Below are 13,602 nucleotides of genomic sequence, written 5' to 3'. Positions count from 1 at the left end.
AGGCGCATGCACCCACGCGCTCTACGTGAGGCGTATGTGTAACTATAAGGGTTTCAAACTACATGCGTGTGAGCTGTGTATACTATTCATGTTTGTGTACGTGAACTCTGTACGCAAGTGAAACTAGAACTGTCTAATGTGTAACGAAACGTGTGCACAGGCTTTCTTCACCTTTGTCCCTGCCACCCCCGCCCCACTCCAAAATGCGGTTGTTGTGTCAAACCTGCAGTGTCGTGCATGGTAGCCGAACGCCTTTAGCTGCTCAGCCACTGTGGGAGGGAGGCGAACCTGGAACTGAGCGCAGGTCTTTAAAAGGATGCGGAGACACGGCAGCCTCCAAGCAAACTTCTATGTTTCAGGTGTAACGTGCTCTTTGAGAACACTATAGTACAATGGTCCAACGAAGGGAGGCAGCAGCATGTGGCATTTACTTGACGATATTGGGTAACAATGTTTCAATGCTAAAACGACTCCAATATCTAGTGACGAGTAGGTCAGAACCAGAAGCGACTGCCTGAAACTCAAAAAAGCGCAATCTAAAGTTCCGCACTGAACTCTTTGGGAACAAAACGAAAGCAGGTCCTGCACTAGGGAAGCAACATAATCGGCAAAGGTAAAGGTTGATTTCACTCATTTAGCATGAAATCGCACTCAGGTATGCCAAACTGCTTCAAGAGAGCTTTGTGCCGAGTGGAAAGGTTTTACTATAGAAGGTGCTTCAAATGGTTACAAAGTTTGCCTGGACTGAAAAAAGGCTACCCTGAAAACCCATACATAAAGAAAAATATGAAACCAAACCCAAACCAAACCACTAAATCTTGTTGTTCTACTTACTAAGAGCATTTAATTAAACTCAATTTGTTCTTTAGCGAAAAACTACACAGCGCTGATGTGGCGGTTCAGTTTATGTTGCAGTGCCGTCTAAGAACTGATTTTGCCACAAGCAGAGTTTTAGCAAGCCAGAAGATGAGAAAAACTGGGATGCGACACTGGATTTCTCAAAATCTTGCACTACCTAGTTGGCATTCTCTTAAGCAGTAACACCGAACCATACAGCTTTTTTCCAGAAGAAACACTGTGCTTAATCAGACTTTCTTCTGATTTCAACAGCAACCACAGTTTCACTTCTGTCCAATCTACTACAACGCGCGTGCCATTCCATACAGACAGACAGACAGACCGAAAGACAAGTAGACCGTCTAACTGATAGGCCGACAGACATGCAGCCCTTATTACCTTTCGTCCAACCCAAACGGGGATGCCGATGACGATGGCAGGCACGGCAATGCCCGCGATGAGGGCGATGCCCACGGGGGCGCCCACGAGCATGCCCAGCTGCCAGAGTATCTTCTTCTTGCGGCTCCAGGGCTTCTTGCCCCAGAAGGTGCAGCCCGAAGGGCTCAGGTAGTGCAGGTCCGACACCTCCTTCATGCACAGCCAGCAGAACTCGGTGCCGCACAGCCGGCACGTCATGTGGTTGCACGACCCGTCGTCCATCTTGATGATGAACACCTTGCAGCAGGGGCAGTGCTTGATGTCGTCACCTGTGTGCAGACATCGCCACCATAACCATTGCAGACGGGTCCACACAGATACACGGTGGTATAACGTAAGCACTGAAACTCTGGATGCAAGTTCTGGAGTACCGCAGGGTCTCGTTTTGCGCCCACTATTGTTTATAACTTGTATGAATGATATTTGTACCCATATTTCCTCTTAACTATGACTGTTGCCCACTCAAAGGCCGTAGCAAGAGAATCACTCACGCTGGAGCCCGTCGTCATGGGGGAACCCAAGTGGGGCACCCCCCGGGCCACCCCCAGCCAAGGTGGCGGGCCGGGCCGTACGCTGTGCGCGGGCGGCGTCGCACGTCTGGTTGGGGTGCCACTCCTGTTTGCAGTGGTAGCAGAAGGCCGTGCTGCAACCGGGGCGCTCGCAGCGCAGCTTGGGGCAGCTGGCACAGCCGCTCGCTATTACCACGTACCTGCCATGTGACCACAGGGTGGGGGGAGAGAGAGAGAGAGGGGAGTGAGAGGGAGGCGACGGTCTGCTTTTGCTAACATCATTTAGATATCATCACCGTTGGACTAACTGCAAGACGTAGGTCTACCACATGTACAATCCAAATCCATTCTTTAACCCCCTCATTTTTCTTACGTCATCCCTCCGTTTAGTTATGCACTTTGCCAACTCCTAGTCCTACATCTTGATAGGCACTTTGTTACTCGCATGGCCTGCGAACTGTCGGTCTTCTGCATTACATACCTGGTCAAACTGTGCTTCTTTGTCTTTGTGAGAGTGTGTTCTCGTATGTGGTGGTTTAGTCTAAGGTGTCAGAGTCCAACGGAAGAACGCACACCCTCAGAGCAATTTTACAGTGCCAGAAACAGGAAAAAGATGCACGTAATGTAAACATCTGTGACAACTATTGAGTTTCAATTAGAATATACGTGTCTGCATGGCTTATGCAGGGGTGAGACAGCTGAATCATATTTTGGAGCAGAAGAACCTTGATTTGGAGCAGTTAACGACATTTATTATGTCAGCTTACGAGCTAAGGAATCACGTGTTTGGCAACTCGTGGGAGGGGGGAGTGCAATTTTTAACCGGTTTTGAACGTACATAACACTGAAACAGCCTTTCAATAGAGTTTTTGTCTACCAGAGTATCATAGGGTATGAACTGCACTACCTTTTTACAAATTATTTTTAAATTCTTAGGTTCTATGCATAAATAGCGTATGGAGGGTCGCTGAAAATATCGAATAGAAAAACTAAGCAATCATAAGGCATTTTTGTTAGCCGAAATTAGTATTTTTGTAATCCCAGACTTGGCTTTACACACAAGTGTAGAGCCATGACAAAAGTTGCAGGAAGCGAGGTGACAGTCGTCGCACCCCACCAGCCCTCCCATTTCAATTGCCAAGGTGCACGCCCATTACGATCGAATTTGAGTAACGTTGGTATGTTTACGCACCTCCCTCTTGGCATTAAATTTCACTTCAGGTAGATGAACCATTATTACTAGCGTGCAATAAAAGCTTGTCCAACTATAAGACACTGCTCCAACATTTTCGGCGATGTAGCCTGCGCAGCCACATCTGCAGTGTCAATCGTCCCATTCCCGCCGCTCGCAAGCTCGCTGTCAAACGCAGCAATACTCGGCTTTTTTATAACACCGCAATGGGTTTGAAATTTCACTTCAAGCACGCAGCACTGCGCCTCACACTCAAGGCCGAAACACGGCAAATTTGCGGGCACCGCGTTGTTTTTGATTAACTCCTGTCTTTCGAGTCACGCAACTTCCCGCAACAGATCAAACGACTGAATGCAAACCCAGCTGCCCTCCATAGCCAAAACCATGGTAGAAATAGGCAAAGAGCGCTCTGCCTGATGAACCACGAGGAACTGCTTCGCCCGGCGGCCATGTTTTACAATCTTAACCACACCAAGACGGCGGCGCCAAGTAAAGTCGTTCCTGAGATAGTTTGTCGCCTCAGTACACGTAAGCATTTTTTCTGCAGGACTTCGCAATGATTTTCAATGGGAAAACTTTAAAAACTCTCAGAATATAACATGTGCAACCCTACATTGTGACTTTCGAAAAAACTATTTTGGGGACATTTTTACTATTACATGCTCAATCACCTTCACAAACAGCATCACTTTGGGTCTGCTGGAAAATTATGCCGTAAGTAAGCACATAGGCGTGCGCAGAGTTCTCGATTAGGGGGGGCAAAGTCTTACCGCTGCGCCCCCCCCCCCCTTACAGCAACTCCCGACCTCTTCCCACTGAAGGCCTAGCGGTCCGAACGCAGTGCGAAGAGGGATGGTTATAAAATTTTTATTTCAATGCGATGGAATTGCAACACATACAAAATTTATTTCTGAGCAGAAATTTTTACTTTAATGTGTTACATTGGCAAAATATGGGCCAATTTGGCGCCCCCTTCAGATGATTAGGGGGGGCGGCCGCCCCCCCTGCCCCCCCTGTGCGCACGCCTATGAGTAAGCATTTTCCCCCACTGAAACTGACGGGAGTGTTAAAATCCTTGGCTCTCAGACGGTTTCGGAGCAGTTTGGTGCAATTTTTGCAATTTTCAAGCTTTTGGAGCAGCCTGGTGCAGGAAAACAAATTTGTATCAAAACTGCGCAATATGCGCAGCTGTCTCACCCCTGCTTATGTAATGGCACAATCTGGAGACCAAAAGATAAGGTATTAGCATAACTTTTAGAATGCAGAAGGACTTAAAACCCCAGCTGCAGCATACAGCCACAGCTCTCAACAAAAACGGTCGTTATGCCAGACACGATGCCCACAAATGGAAACATGTAGCAATTCAAGCAGGGGTAGTACGGGCATATCAAGGCTCCCTCTAGAGCATGGTTTCTCAAAATGGGTTCCACAGGCCCCTCATCAAGGTTTTTCAAGCCACTGATAAATTTTCCCTGGTTCCGCACTCGCCAAGTAACTTAGATGGCGAACCCTAGGTGCGATAGACCTAAGGAACCTCCATTACTCATGCACAAGTGTCAGTAAGCACATCTCAGTGCATAACATAAAGGCGCGAGCTGTGCAATAAATCCCGCCAGCAGCTTGTAGCCAGCCAGGCTCCGAAAACGGGCCACATGGTCAAACTATTGCACTTGAATCTCGGTCTTATAACCTCCATGCGCATTTCTCCTGTTTGGTGATATTACCCCAATGCGTATTTCTCCTGTTTGGTGATAGTTGCCGCTAGTGTACGCGCTCCCATAAAGTCGACATTCATGCGCAATGAATTCAAAAGCAAGCAAGCTTGCTTCCTTTTGAAATTATTGCACGTGAATGTAGCGCGAACGGAATGAAAAATGGCGAGGGGAGGGGGGGGGGTTCCTTGGCACTTAACGGAGCTTAGCAGGGTTCCCTGGGACCAACATGCTTGAGAACCCCTGCTCTAGAGGATCACTAGGCTACAGAAGGCTAAAAAAACATGGCATACAAACTCCCAAGGCTGGACGTATCAATGGCTTGCGTTCGTGTTCGTGTCAGTCACGTCTGGCCCGCAATGTTCACATCTGCCGCTAATAGGTTCAAGCACTGTACTGCACACCGAACTTGCTGGCTAGTCGACAGCTTCTCGAGCAGGTACTGTGTCTTGACCAAGCTCTGGCAAGGTCCTCTAGTATTTTTCTTTTTCATGATCAGGGGTGAGACAGCTGAATCAGATTTGGGAGCAGTTTTTGGAGCAGCGAAATATCGATTTTGGAGCAGAAGAACCTTGATTTGGAGCAGTAGAACGGCATTTATTATATCACCTTAGGAGCTAAAAAGATCAAATTTTTGGCAACTCACGGGTGAAAGGTGCACTTTTTAACTGGTTTTGAACGTACATAACACTGAAACAGCCTTTCAATAAAGTTTTTTCTACCAGAGTATCACAAGCTACGAACTGCACTACCTTTTTACTAGCCATTTTTGAATTCTTAGGCTCTATGCATAGATAGCATGGAGTTCCATTGATAATGTCGAATTGAAAAACTTCTTAGCGATCGTAAGGCATTTTTATTATCATGTGAATGCCAAAATTGTTATTTTTGTAATCCCATGCAGACTCGTCTTTGCGCACAAGTGTAGAGCCACGGCCAAAGCGAGGTCACGGTCATCGCACCCCACCAGCCCTCCCATTTCAATCCCCAAGGTGCATGTTCACTACGATCGTAATCTGAGTAACGTTGGTATGTTTATCCATCTCCCTTCTTTTGGCAATAAATTTCACTTCAGATAAATGAATTATTACTAGCGTGCAATAATAGCCCGTCCCGCTATCGAACACTGCTTGAACAATTCGCGGCGATGTAGCCTGCGCCGCCACTACTGCAACGATCGTCCCATTCCCGTCGCTCGCAAGTCCGCTGGGAAAGGCATCAATAACTCAGTGTTTTATAACACAGCAATGAGTCCGAAATTTCACTTCAAGCACGTAACGGCCTCACACTCAAGGCCGAAACACGGCGAATTCGCGGGCGCCATGTTGTTTTTGATGAGCTCCCGTCTTTTGAGTCGCGCCCCTTCCAGCAACCGATCAAACGACTAAATGTAAACCCATCCACCCCCATAACTAAAACCAAGGTAGAAATCAACGAAGAGCACTCTGCCTGAACCACAAGGAACTGCTTCGCCCGGCGGCCATGTTTTCATATCTTCATCACACAAAGGTGGCGGTGCCCAGTAATGTCGTCCCGGAGATACGGCACTCCAAAAATTGCCGTTTTTAAATGCGGAGCATTTCTTAGGCTCGCGATGTCACTCGTCGATGTTGTCGGCGCCGTCCACACGCTCACTGCGCATGCGCGTCGCGTCGAGGCGCAGGTGCGCGTCTCTCCCCCGTACCCTCCTCGCTCTCAACAACAGGTGCGGTGGTGCGGGAGGAGCGCGTGTACCCCGTGCGCTCCGTCGCTCTCAACAACAGCTGCGGCGGTGCGGGGGGAGCGCGTCTGTGCGCGCATGCGTTGTAGCTACCCGTGCGCTGCGTCGCGCTCAACAGTAACGGCGGCAGAGCGTGTACACGTGATAACGGCGTGGTGGGTGCATGGAAAGTTCGCGAGCTTGTGTACAGAAGTGTGCGCATGCGCGTCTCTCCCCCGTACTCCTCTCCCTCGAACGCGGGCGGTGTGTATATAAGCGGCGGAGCACGCGTTCAGAATTCAGTCAAAGGCGTCTTTGCTTGGCTTTCGCTTGACTTGACGCTTTGCTTGACGGCACCAAGCAATAAAGACAGACTTTAACTACACACTCCTTGCCTTCGCTTCTTCTTCATTCAATAAATAAGAATAATAAAGACGAAATAACAATTAAGCATTCCCAAACCATACCCAATTACGCAACATTCACGCGATACCCCCACCACTCTGCTACGCATTTACTCGAGTTCCCCCCGTGGGAAGATGCGGGCGGGTTTTTTTTCCTCAACTTGCACAAGCGGTTTGACGCCTCAGTACACCTAAGCATTTTTTCTACAGGACTTTGAAATGGTTTTCAATGAGAAAATTTTAAAAACGCACAGAATATAACATGTGCAACCCGACATTGTGACTTTCGAAAAAAACTACCTCGGGGACAATTTTAAGCAGGTTTTTTATGGCATGATAAATCAATTAAACCTTTACAAACAGCATCACCTTGGGGGTGCTGGAAAATCATGACGTCTGTAAGCATTTTTCATCACTGAAACTGACGGGAGCGTTAAAATCCTTGGCTCTCGGACTGTTTTGGAGCAGTTTGGCGCAATTTTTCGATTTTCAAGCTTTTGGAGCAGCCTGGCGCAGGAAAACAAATTTGTATCAGATCTGCGCAATATGCGCAGCTGTCTCACCCCTGCATGATGCTTGCTTAACGAGTCCACCAGTTCATCTAAAGCTTCAGCGTCAGGTGAGCGGCATCAAAATGTAGCGGAAGGAAGGAAGCGAGACCGGTGCCATGGCTGCCCAAAACAGGGATGACAACATGAGAAGCTCATAACGATGATGATACTGGTAATGATTTATGCATACCCTGGGTGATTCAACCGCAGGTGTTAAGTGTAACAGTGCGAAAAGAACGACGGGGGACCCAGAAGAGATTCACAAGACAGGCGCTGTCTCGCAGCTCTTGTCTTGTGAATTCATTCTGTGTCCCTTGTCATTTTTTCCCCACTGTTACACTTCAAAATGCACACGCACCAACTCGCCCAACTTTCCACTCTGTTGCAACAACAGGTGCCCAACTCACCCGCAGTCAGGGGCGGGGCACCACCGGGCGTCCGGCTCGGTGACCAGCACCCGGCGGAGCATGAAGCTCTCGTACTTGGCCACCATGCTGTCATTGTCGGGGGCCAGCAGGCGGCGAATGTCGCTTGGGTGCATGGGCTCCGAGCATGCAGGGCAGGCGATGTTCACCCGGCTCTCCGAGATCTCCACGCGCAGGTACTGGCGCAGGCAGTCCGCGCACGCCCGGTGGGTGCACGACGTGAGCCGCGGAAACGCCTCCGCCGGGGCCTCCAGCAGGCACAGCGGGCACTCCAGCGGACGGCCCTCCCCGCCGCTGCAGCTCCACAGCGACTCCGTGTCCGAGCTCCCCTGCCGCTCCACTCCGCCCCCGCCACCCATCCGCGGCGCCCCGCCACCGCTGCTGCTTCGCCCATCCTGCAGTCGGAACGTCGGAACTAAACAAGTGGCACCATGTTTCTCGCCTAGTACAGTCGACTCTTGATAATTTGAAGTTGCTTAATTAGAATTTTTGATTAATTGGAAGTGATGTTCTTTCTCGTCCCGGAAATTTTACGTGCAATTCAATGGAAGAAAGCGCTCGACAATTCAATGCTAAAACCCAATACAGTGGTTAAGTGGAAGTTATTTCAAACAAAAAGCATCGAGGTGCTTGTCATCTCTTGATAAAATTCAAAATTTTTAAGCACCAAAACACTGGCGTGCCCTGCACTATGTCGCCGCCATCTCAAATGAGGCAACACACACTTGTACAGCGGCAGGTTGGCGGAGACTCGCGCCAGCGTATGCATCTCTCTATATTCAGGTCCTTAACCTTCATTGTTGATCACAGCTCCGTGTGAACAATTTGCGTGATGGACGCTTCAGGCTTCGAATTCAGCGATGTCTGAACTATCAGGGCACACCGTACGCTCAAACTACCGACGAAAGTTGAGATTGAGAGTTGAACAAAATCAAGAAGGAAGATGTTCTATGGACTCGTGGCAATGCTGTTAGTATTGCGCTTTCCATTTAATTGGAAGTTCCTTTGATTTGAAGTTTTTTGCAGTCCCCATGGACTTTGTATTAACGGGAGTCGACTGTCTGTCACTCTATAACCGCGTTGAGCATTTCAAAATTAATTGTAGTACTTTACTAAACCACAATAGGAAATGATTGTTGTTGCAAAACTGCGATGTTCACCTGCAGCTTCCTCAAAGCTATCCCGCCTGGTTCTCCCTCAGTGTCTGACTCCAGTTCGGTATACTAGGACACATTTGGGAAGTCGTTTAAGAAGATTCCTGATCATGACTGCCGAGTTTTCAATCCGGAAATAAGCCCAGCCTTATTACTTCGCGAAATTAAATCTGTCGGAATTGGTTCCGTGGTCCGCTCCAGAATTACCACTGTGAAGCACTGCTGTCACACATGCGCTCACATAACCGCCATTTCATGCCACAAATCATCCGATAACAAATGCTCTCTTCTTTTCTTCTGGCAATGGCTTCAACAAATATACTTGTTTTTTAATTGGTGCTTAACGGGAAACCTGTGAGTGCAACACCGTTGAAACATCACGCTGCTCGCAAGCAACCCACATCAGCACGTTGTTAACAGTACATTGGAAGGTGCGTTGGATGAGGCGTAGTCTGAAGGGGCACTCGCAAACAACGCCGCCCTTGTTCAGCTCTCTATCACCTCTCTTCACGTTGTGCACAGAAGCCCAGGCAGTCACACTCCCTACTACACTCCACTGGTTCTAAACAAGCCGTGTGAAATCATTTGCATGACACTTTGATTACATGCAGTGCCCTCTAAGTTCTGTTTCGCCGTCCATGCGGTGTGTCGACTGCCCGCACCGGCTTCCACCCCAGACGGCACGGACCTTACCATTTTAGCACGTTATTGACCAATGTCATGTGGACGACGACCACTGTGACGACAGAAGTGATGTTGTGGTGTATGTACAAACGGACCATGTCTAGCTTTAATCTGGGCACATGTCGTAGGTGGGGATGCGGGATACCAGGTTGGGATACGGGAGGAACAGTACGGGAGTAAGTGCGAGACCTTGCAACCGCCACAACGTTGCATTGGGACAGCATACCCTGTGCTGGGCGGGCATCCGCTGGGAGGAGGAGGGCGGCCGGATGGCCTGCTCGGCATCGTGGGGCGAGCCGCAGGCGCGGCCGAAGTTGCGCCGGTTGAGGAAAGACGATGAGGAGCCCAGCAGGCGGCGCAGCGAGAAGCGGCTGCCGCCCAGGGGGTGGCGCCGCTGCTGAAGGGTCACGCCCCCTCCATCGGGCGAGCCAGAGGCCGACGCCATCAACCCTTCACTGCACCCGCCCTGCAATGGTCGGAAAGGAGGACAAAGAGAGTGAGCGGCATGTGGGCACCTTTCACACATTGCATTAGGAGCCATTCAAGGTATTAGCACATCATGAGAAAAAGTCATCTTTATAGGATTTCATATACAAGTATGTGTCAACAAAACTGATTTCTTTGGATGGCAGCTCTTGGTATCAAGCAATGGACCTTTGAAATAAAAAAAAAAGATATTCTGCTCTAGAAACATTATACACCACACAAGCCTCTCGACAGAAAATCACGAATGAGCTCAAAGCAAAAGCGCTTCTTTAATGCAAGCCAAAGTTGCTCTTTACTGAAGAAAGACCCAAGCCATTCTTGAATACCGGACACGAATGGGAACTGATTGCTTCTACTTAAGCCTTTTGCTTATTAAACATTCTGCAATACTACTATACAGCTAGAATTCATTTTTAGCATAACTTGGGTCTGGATAGACAGAGAGATATATATTTCATTGCGCACACAAATGCAACAAACCTACACAATGCATAGTAAGAACACACAAACTTCTACCTATCAATCACTCCCAGTGCATCAGCTCGTTTTATTCAAATCTTCTTGATAAACGCCAAAATCAGTCTACTTCAGTAGCCTGCACTCATTTGGTTGAGCTCGGTGTTAAACGCTTCATGGAATTGTGCCTTCTGCATTATATTATTTTGCCAATTTTTAAAGAGAAGTGCACAAATAACAAACGCCACCAGGCAATTCCAATACCAGGTAAAAATATGAAAAATTAGGCTAGTGAATGCAATGATCCAGTTTTTTCAGAAAACATAATTGGCCCCATGAAACCACATAAGAGATGTCAAGAAAAAGCAGCAAGAAAAAAAAATCCATGTTAAGGAACTTTGCTCTCATAGTAATCCACACAGAGGCTGAAGTGGGTTGTAGAAGTTGCAGTGAGACATAGATGAAGCACTTGACCAGAGTTATGCCACATAAGAGAATCACAAGTCACGAGGCAGGTAGCTAAAATTAGGCGGTGATGCACTCTAGCCATTCTCGAAGTTGCCCAACAGCCCATTTCTTTTCCAAGTAAACTACTACCCTTGTGCCCCCAGAAGCACGGCGAAGAAAGCAGAGATGATGATGAAATGGTTTTAAGGTTATCAAATGTTTTTTGAAGAGGCAAGTAAACATTTAAAGGGCACAACTAACCAATATGCATGCAACATCAATATGAGAGCCCTTCTACCGAAGCTCCTTTCCAAACCATTTCACAAAGGCAAATGGTATGGAAAAGACCTCTTTCAGGCAGCAACTCTTACTCTTCTGCCACGCAAAAACCATTGCATCGGAGAAGATAGGCCACTTAAGGAAGGAATATAAAAACAATTATCCAAATAAACACAATACTATCAAAGACAGAATTGGGGTTTGGTCAAATTTCCAAGAAAAGACACAAATTTCGTGCAAAAGAGAACTCTGGCCATTTCTTTTTTCAGTTTCGGCATTCCCTAAAATTTTAAAACAATTTACAATAATCCTTTAATTAATTAATTAAATTAATTTAAAATTAATTAATTTAAAATCCTTTAAAATAATTTTTGCCACGCGATTTCGTTTATGAATGCAAAATTTTTCTCTTGGAATAAGTATTTACTCGCAGTGTATTCAGGTTGAACTTTATATCTTGCTGAAGCCATCAGCAAGACACAGAGAGGGCCAAAAAGCAGGCCACAGGTACGGACAACACTAGAAAGACATCCAAAATAAATATGTTGGCACTCATGAACTGTTCATAGCGCCCATGGCGCCACTGCTCGTTCTCTCGTCCTGATCCTTTCTTCAGCGCTAGTATGCTCATTATGCCCGCTTTGTCCCTACTTCGACTGTATACGAAGAAACCACTTACGGTAAAAAGTGAGTCATTTTCTAGAAAATATCTTTAGAAATTTTAGAAAATTTCTGTCGTTAATTTACGACCAAGCTGTTAGTAGCTGGAATATAGTTCGCCATAACAATATTGCTTGCAAAGCTGTTTGTACAAGCTAACACAATGCTTGTGCGTATTCTGCTGGCAGGAAACGCGGGGAAGCTATCTTCGACAAATAGAATTCTCCGGGAAATCTTACGAGACAACCCAATTACCGACATGTGGGTGGCCCTCCCAGGATTCTCTTGCAAATTTCAAAACTCGAAAAAGGTGACCAGGAGAAGGAAGGGCAAGGCAGCATTTCCCCGAGCAAATCTCCAAAAATGGACGTTAAAAACCGGGCCTTTTCGCTCCCAATGTTGCGAAATGGCGATAGCGACAGCTGTATTGTGCTCATGCAATGCACACTAAATGCTACCACAAAAAAGCAGTAATGCAGACTGTGTTTAATCTACTGCCTTGTGGTCTACACAAAAATTGCGTGACACTTACTCATAAAGTGCTTCTTTCATGAGTAACTGAACAATCAGAGCGACGATGCAAGACCGGCAAAAGACCAGAAGTCAAACGCCTTGAGAGATGTTGACTGCTTTGAACTGATGAAACGCTCCCGCCTACCAAGGCATCACTGAGGTGCAGTCAAATTTACGATCGCAACGAAACGGGTGAATGTACGAACTACAATCATTTTCAAAGTGCAGTAAAAAAACTTCACAGGACTAAGTGGGTCCACCGTAACCGACCGATTTTTTTGGACCTGGAGGGGAACGAAAAATAGTCCGAAAAATCCGCAAGTCATTACTTTTATGGGACGACTGGCGGTTCCTCGGGAAAGTCCGAGATATCCAGCAAGACCAAATTTTTGGAGTCCTGTGTACTGTATTTGAATGGACGCGACGTAATTTGTTGCGATTCGCATTACAGTTACCATACACTATCGCATAACCTCCTGCACAGTGCTTCCAGAAAAAAAGAAATGTCCCAAAATGGCCCCCACACTGCTTACACAATCGACACCTTAGAGCAACACCTAAATTTTGATAGAAATATAAAAAGAAGCCCAGCACAATTATTATGCATTTAATCAAGTAATTAAAACACTTAAGCCTTTTTTATGCCTCCACAAAAGGATTAGCCAGGACTAGCAGGACTCCATGACAGGACTACCGTTCGTCCTGTGGTTTTCTTCCTCCGTGTTCCATCCTTGTTCTAGTACAATGTACTATCGGCGTAAAATGAAACGCGGACACGACAATATGAACCAGAACAGGCAAAATTGAAAAATACTGTTCTTAGAGTTCATATAATGGGCTTGCTATTGGTATGTTTGGAAATCATCTTTTGCCAACTTTGTTTTTGTAACAACTGAGCCACGCGTCATTTTGGCTTGCATGGAATCGCGCTATTTGTGTGCTGAGGTTCATATTTTCGTGTTCACGTTTCATTTGACGCCGATAGTACTCCCCTAGCTCGATGAAAGCCCAATTTTCCTTGCACCCAGAAAATCTCGGCAACACGAGTGCTTTCTTTACTCCTGCGGAGGTGATACCCGGCATGCAGCTTCCACGTAAAAAAAAATGCTCCCCTCTCGCCTTGATCCCTTATCTAATCTCTAGCGTCTGTTAGGAC

At 47.1% G+C, this 13,602-nt stretch overlaps 1 protein-coding gene across 1 annotated transcript in view; it reads right to left on the bottom strand.

Annotated features, from left to right (window-relative positions):
• Positions 1-13,602, bottom strand: part of LOC144174992 (E3 ubiquitin-protein ligase RNF19A-like) — an 89,728-nt gene that overhangs the window by 8,034 nt on the left and 68,092 nt on the right. Inside the window, exons 2-5 of the mRNA XM_077703999.1 lie at positions 9,832-10,071; positions 7,750-8,162; positions 1,767-1,984; positions 1,237-1,544 (exon numbers count right to left, since the gene is read on the bottom strand). Coding sequence (XP_077560125.1) covers positions 1,237-1,544; positions 1,767-1,984; positions 7,750-8,162; positions 9,832-10,050 — 1,158 coding nt within the window. The 5' untranslated portion in view covers positions 10,051-10,071. The remainder of the gene's footprint in view (positions 1-1,236; positions 1,545-1,766; positions 1,985-7,749; positions 8,163-9,831; positions 10,072-13,602) is intronic.

This window comes from Haemaphysalis longicornis, unplaced genomic scaffold (genome assembly GCF_048455015.1).
Source record: "Haemaphysalis longicornis isolate Haplotype H1 unplaced genomic scaffold, Haemaphysalis longicornis Haplotype H1 scaffold_3, whole genome shotgun sequence".
NCBI classification, from domain to species: Eukaryota; Metazoa; Arthropoda; class Arachnida; order Ixodida; family Ixodidae; genus Haemaphysalis; species Haemaphysalis longicornis.
This window is presented reverse-complemented; position numbering and strand designations above follow the sequence as displayed.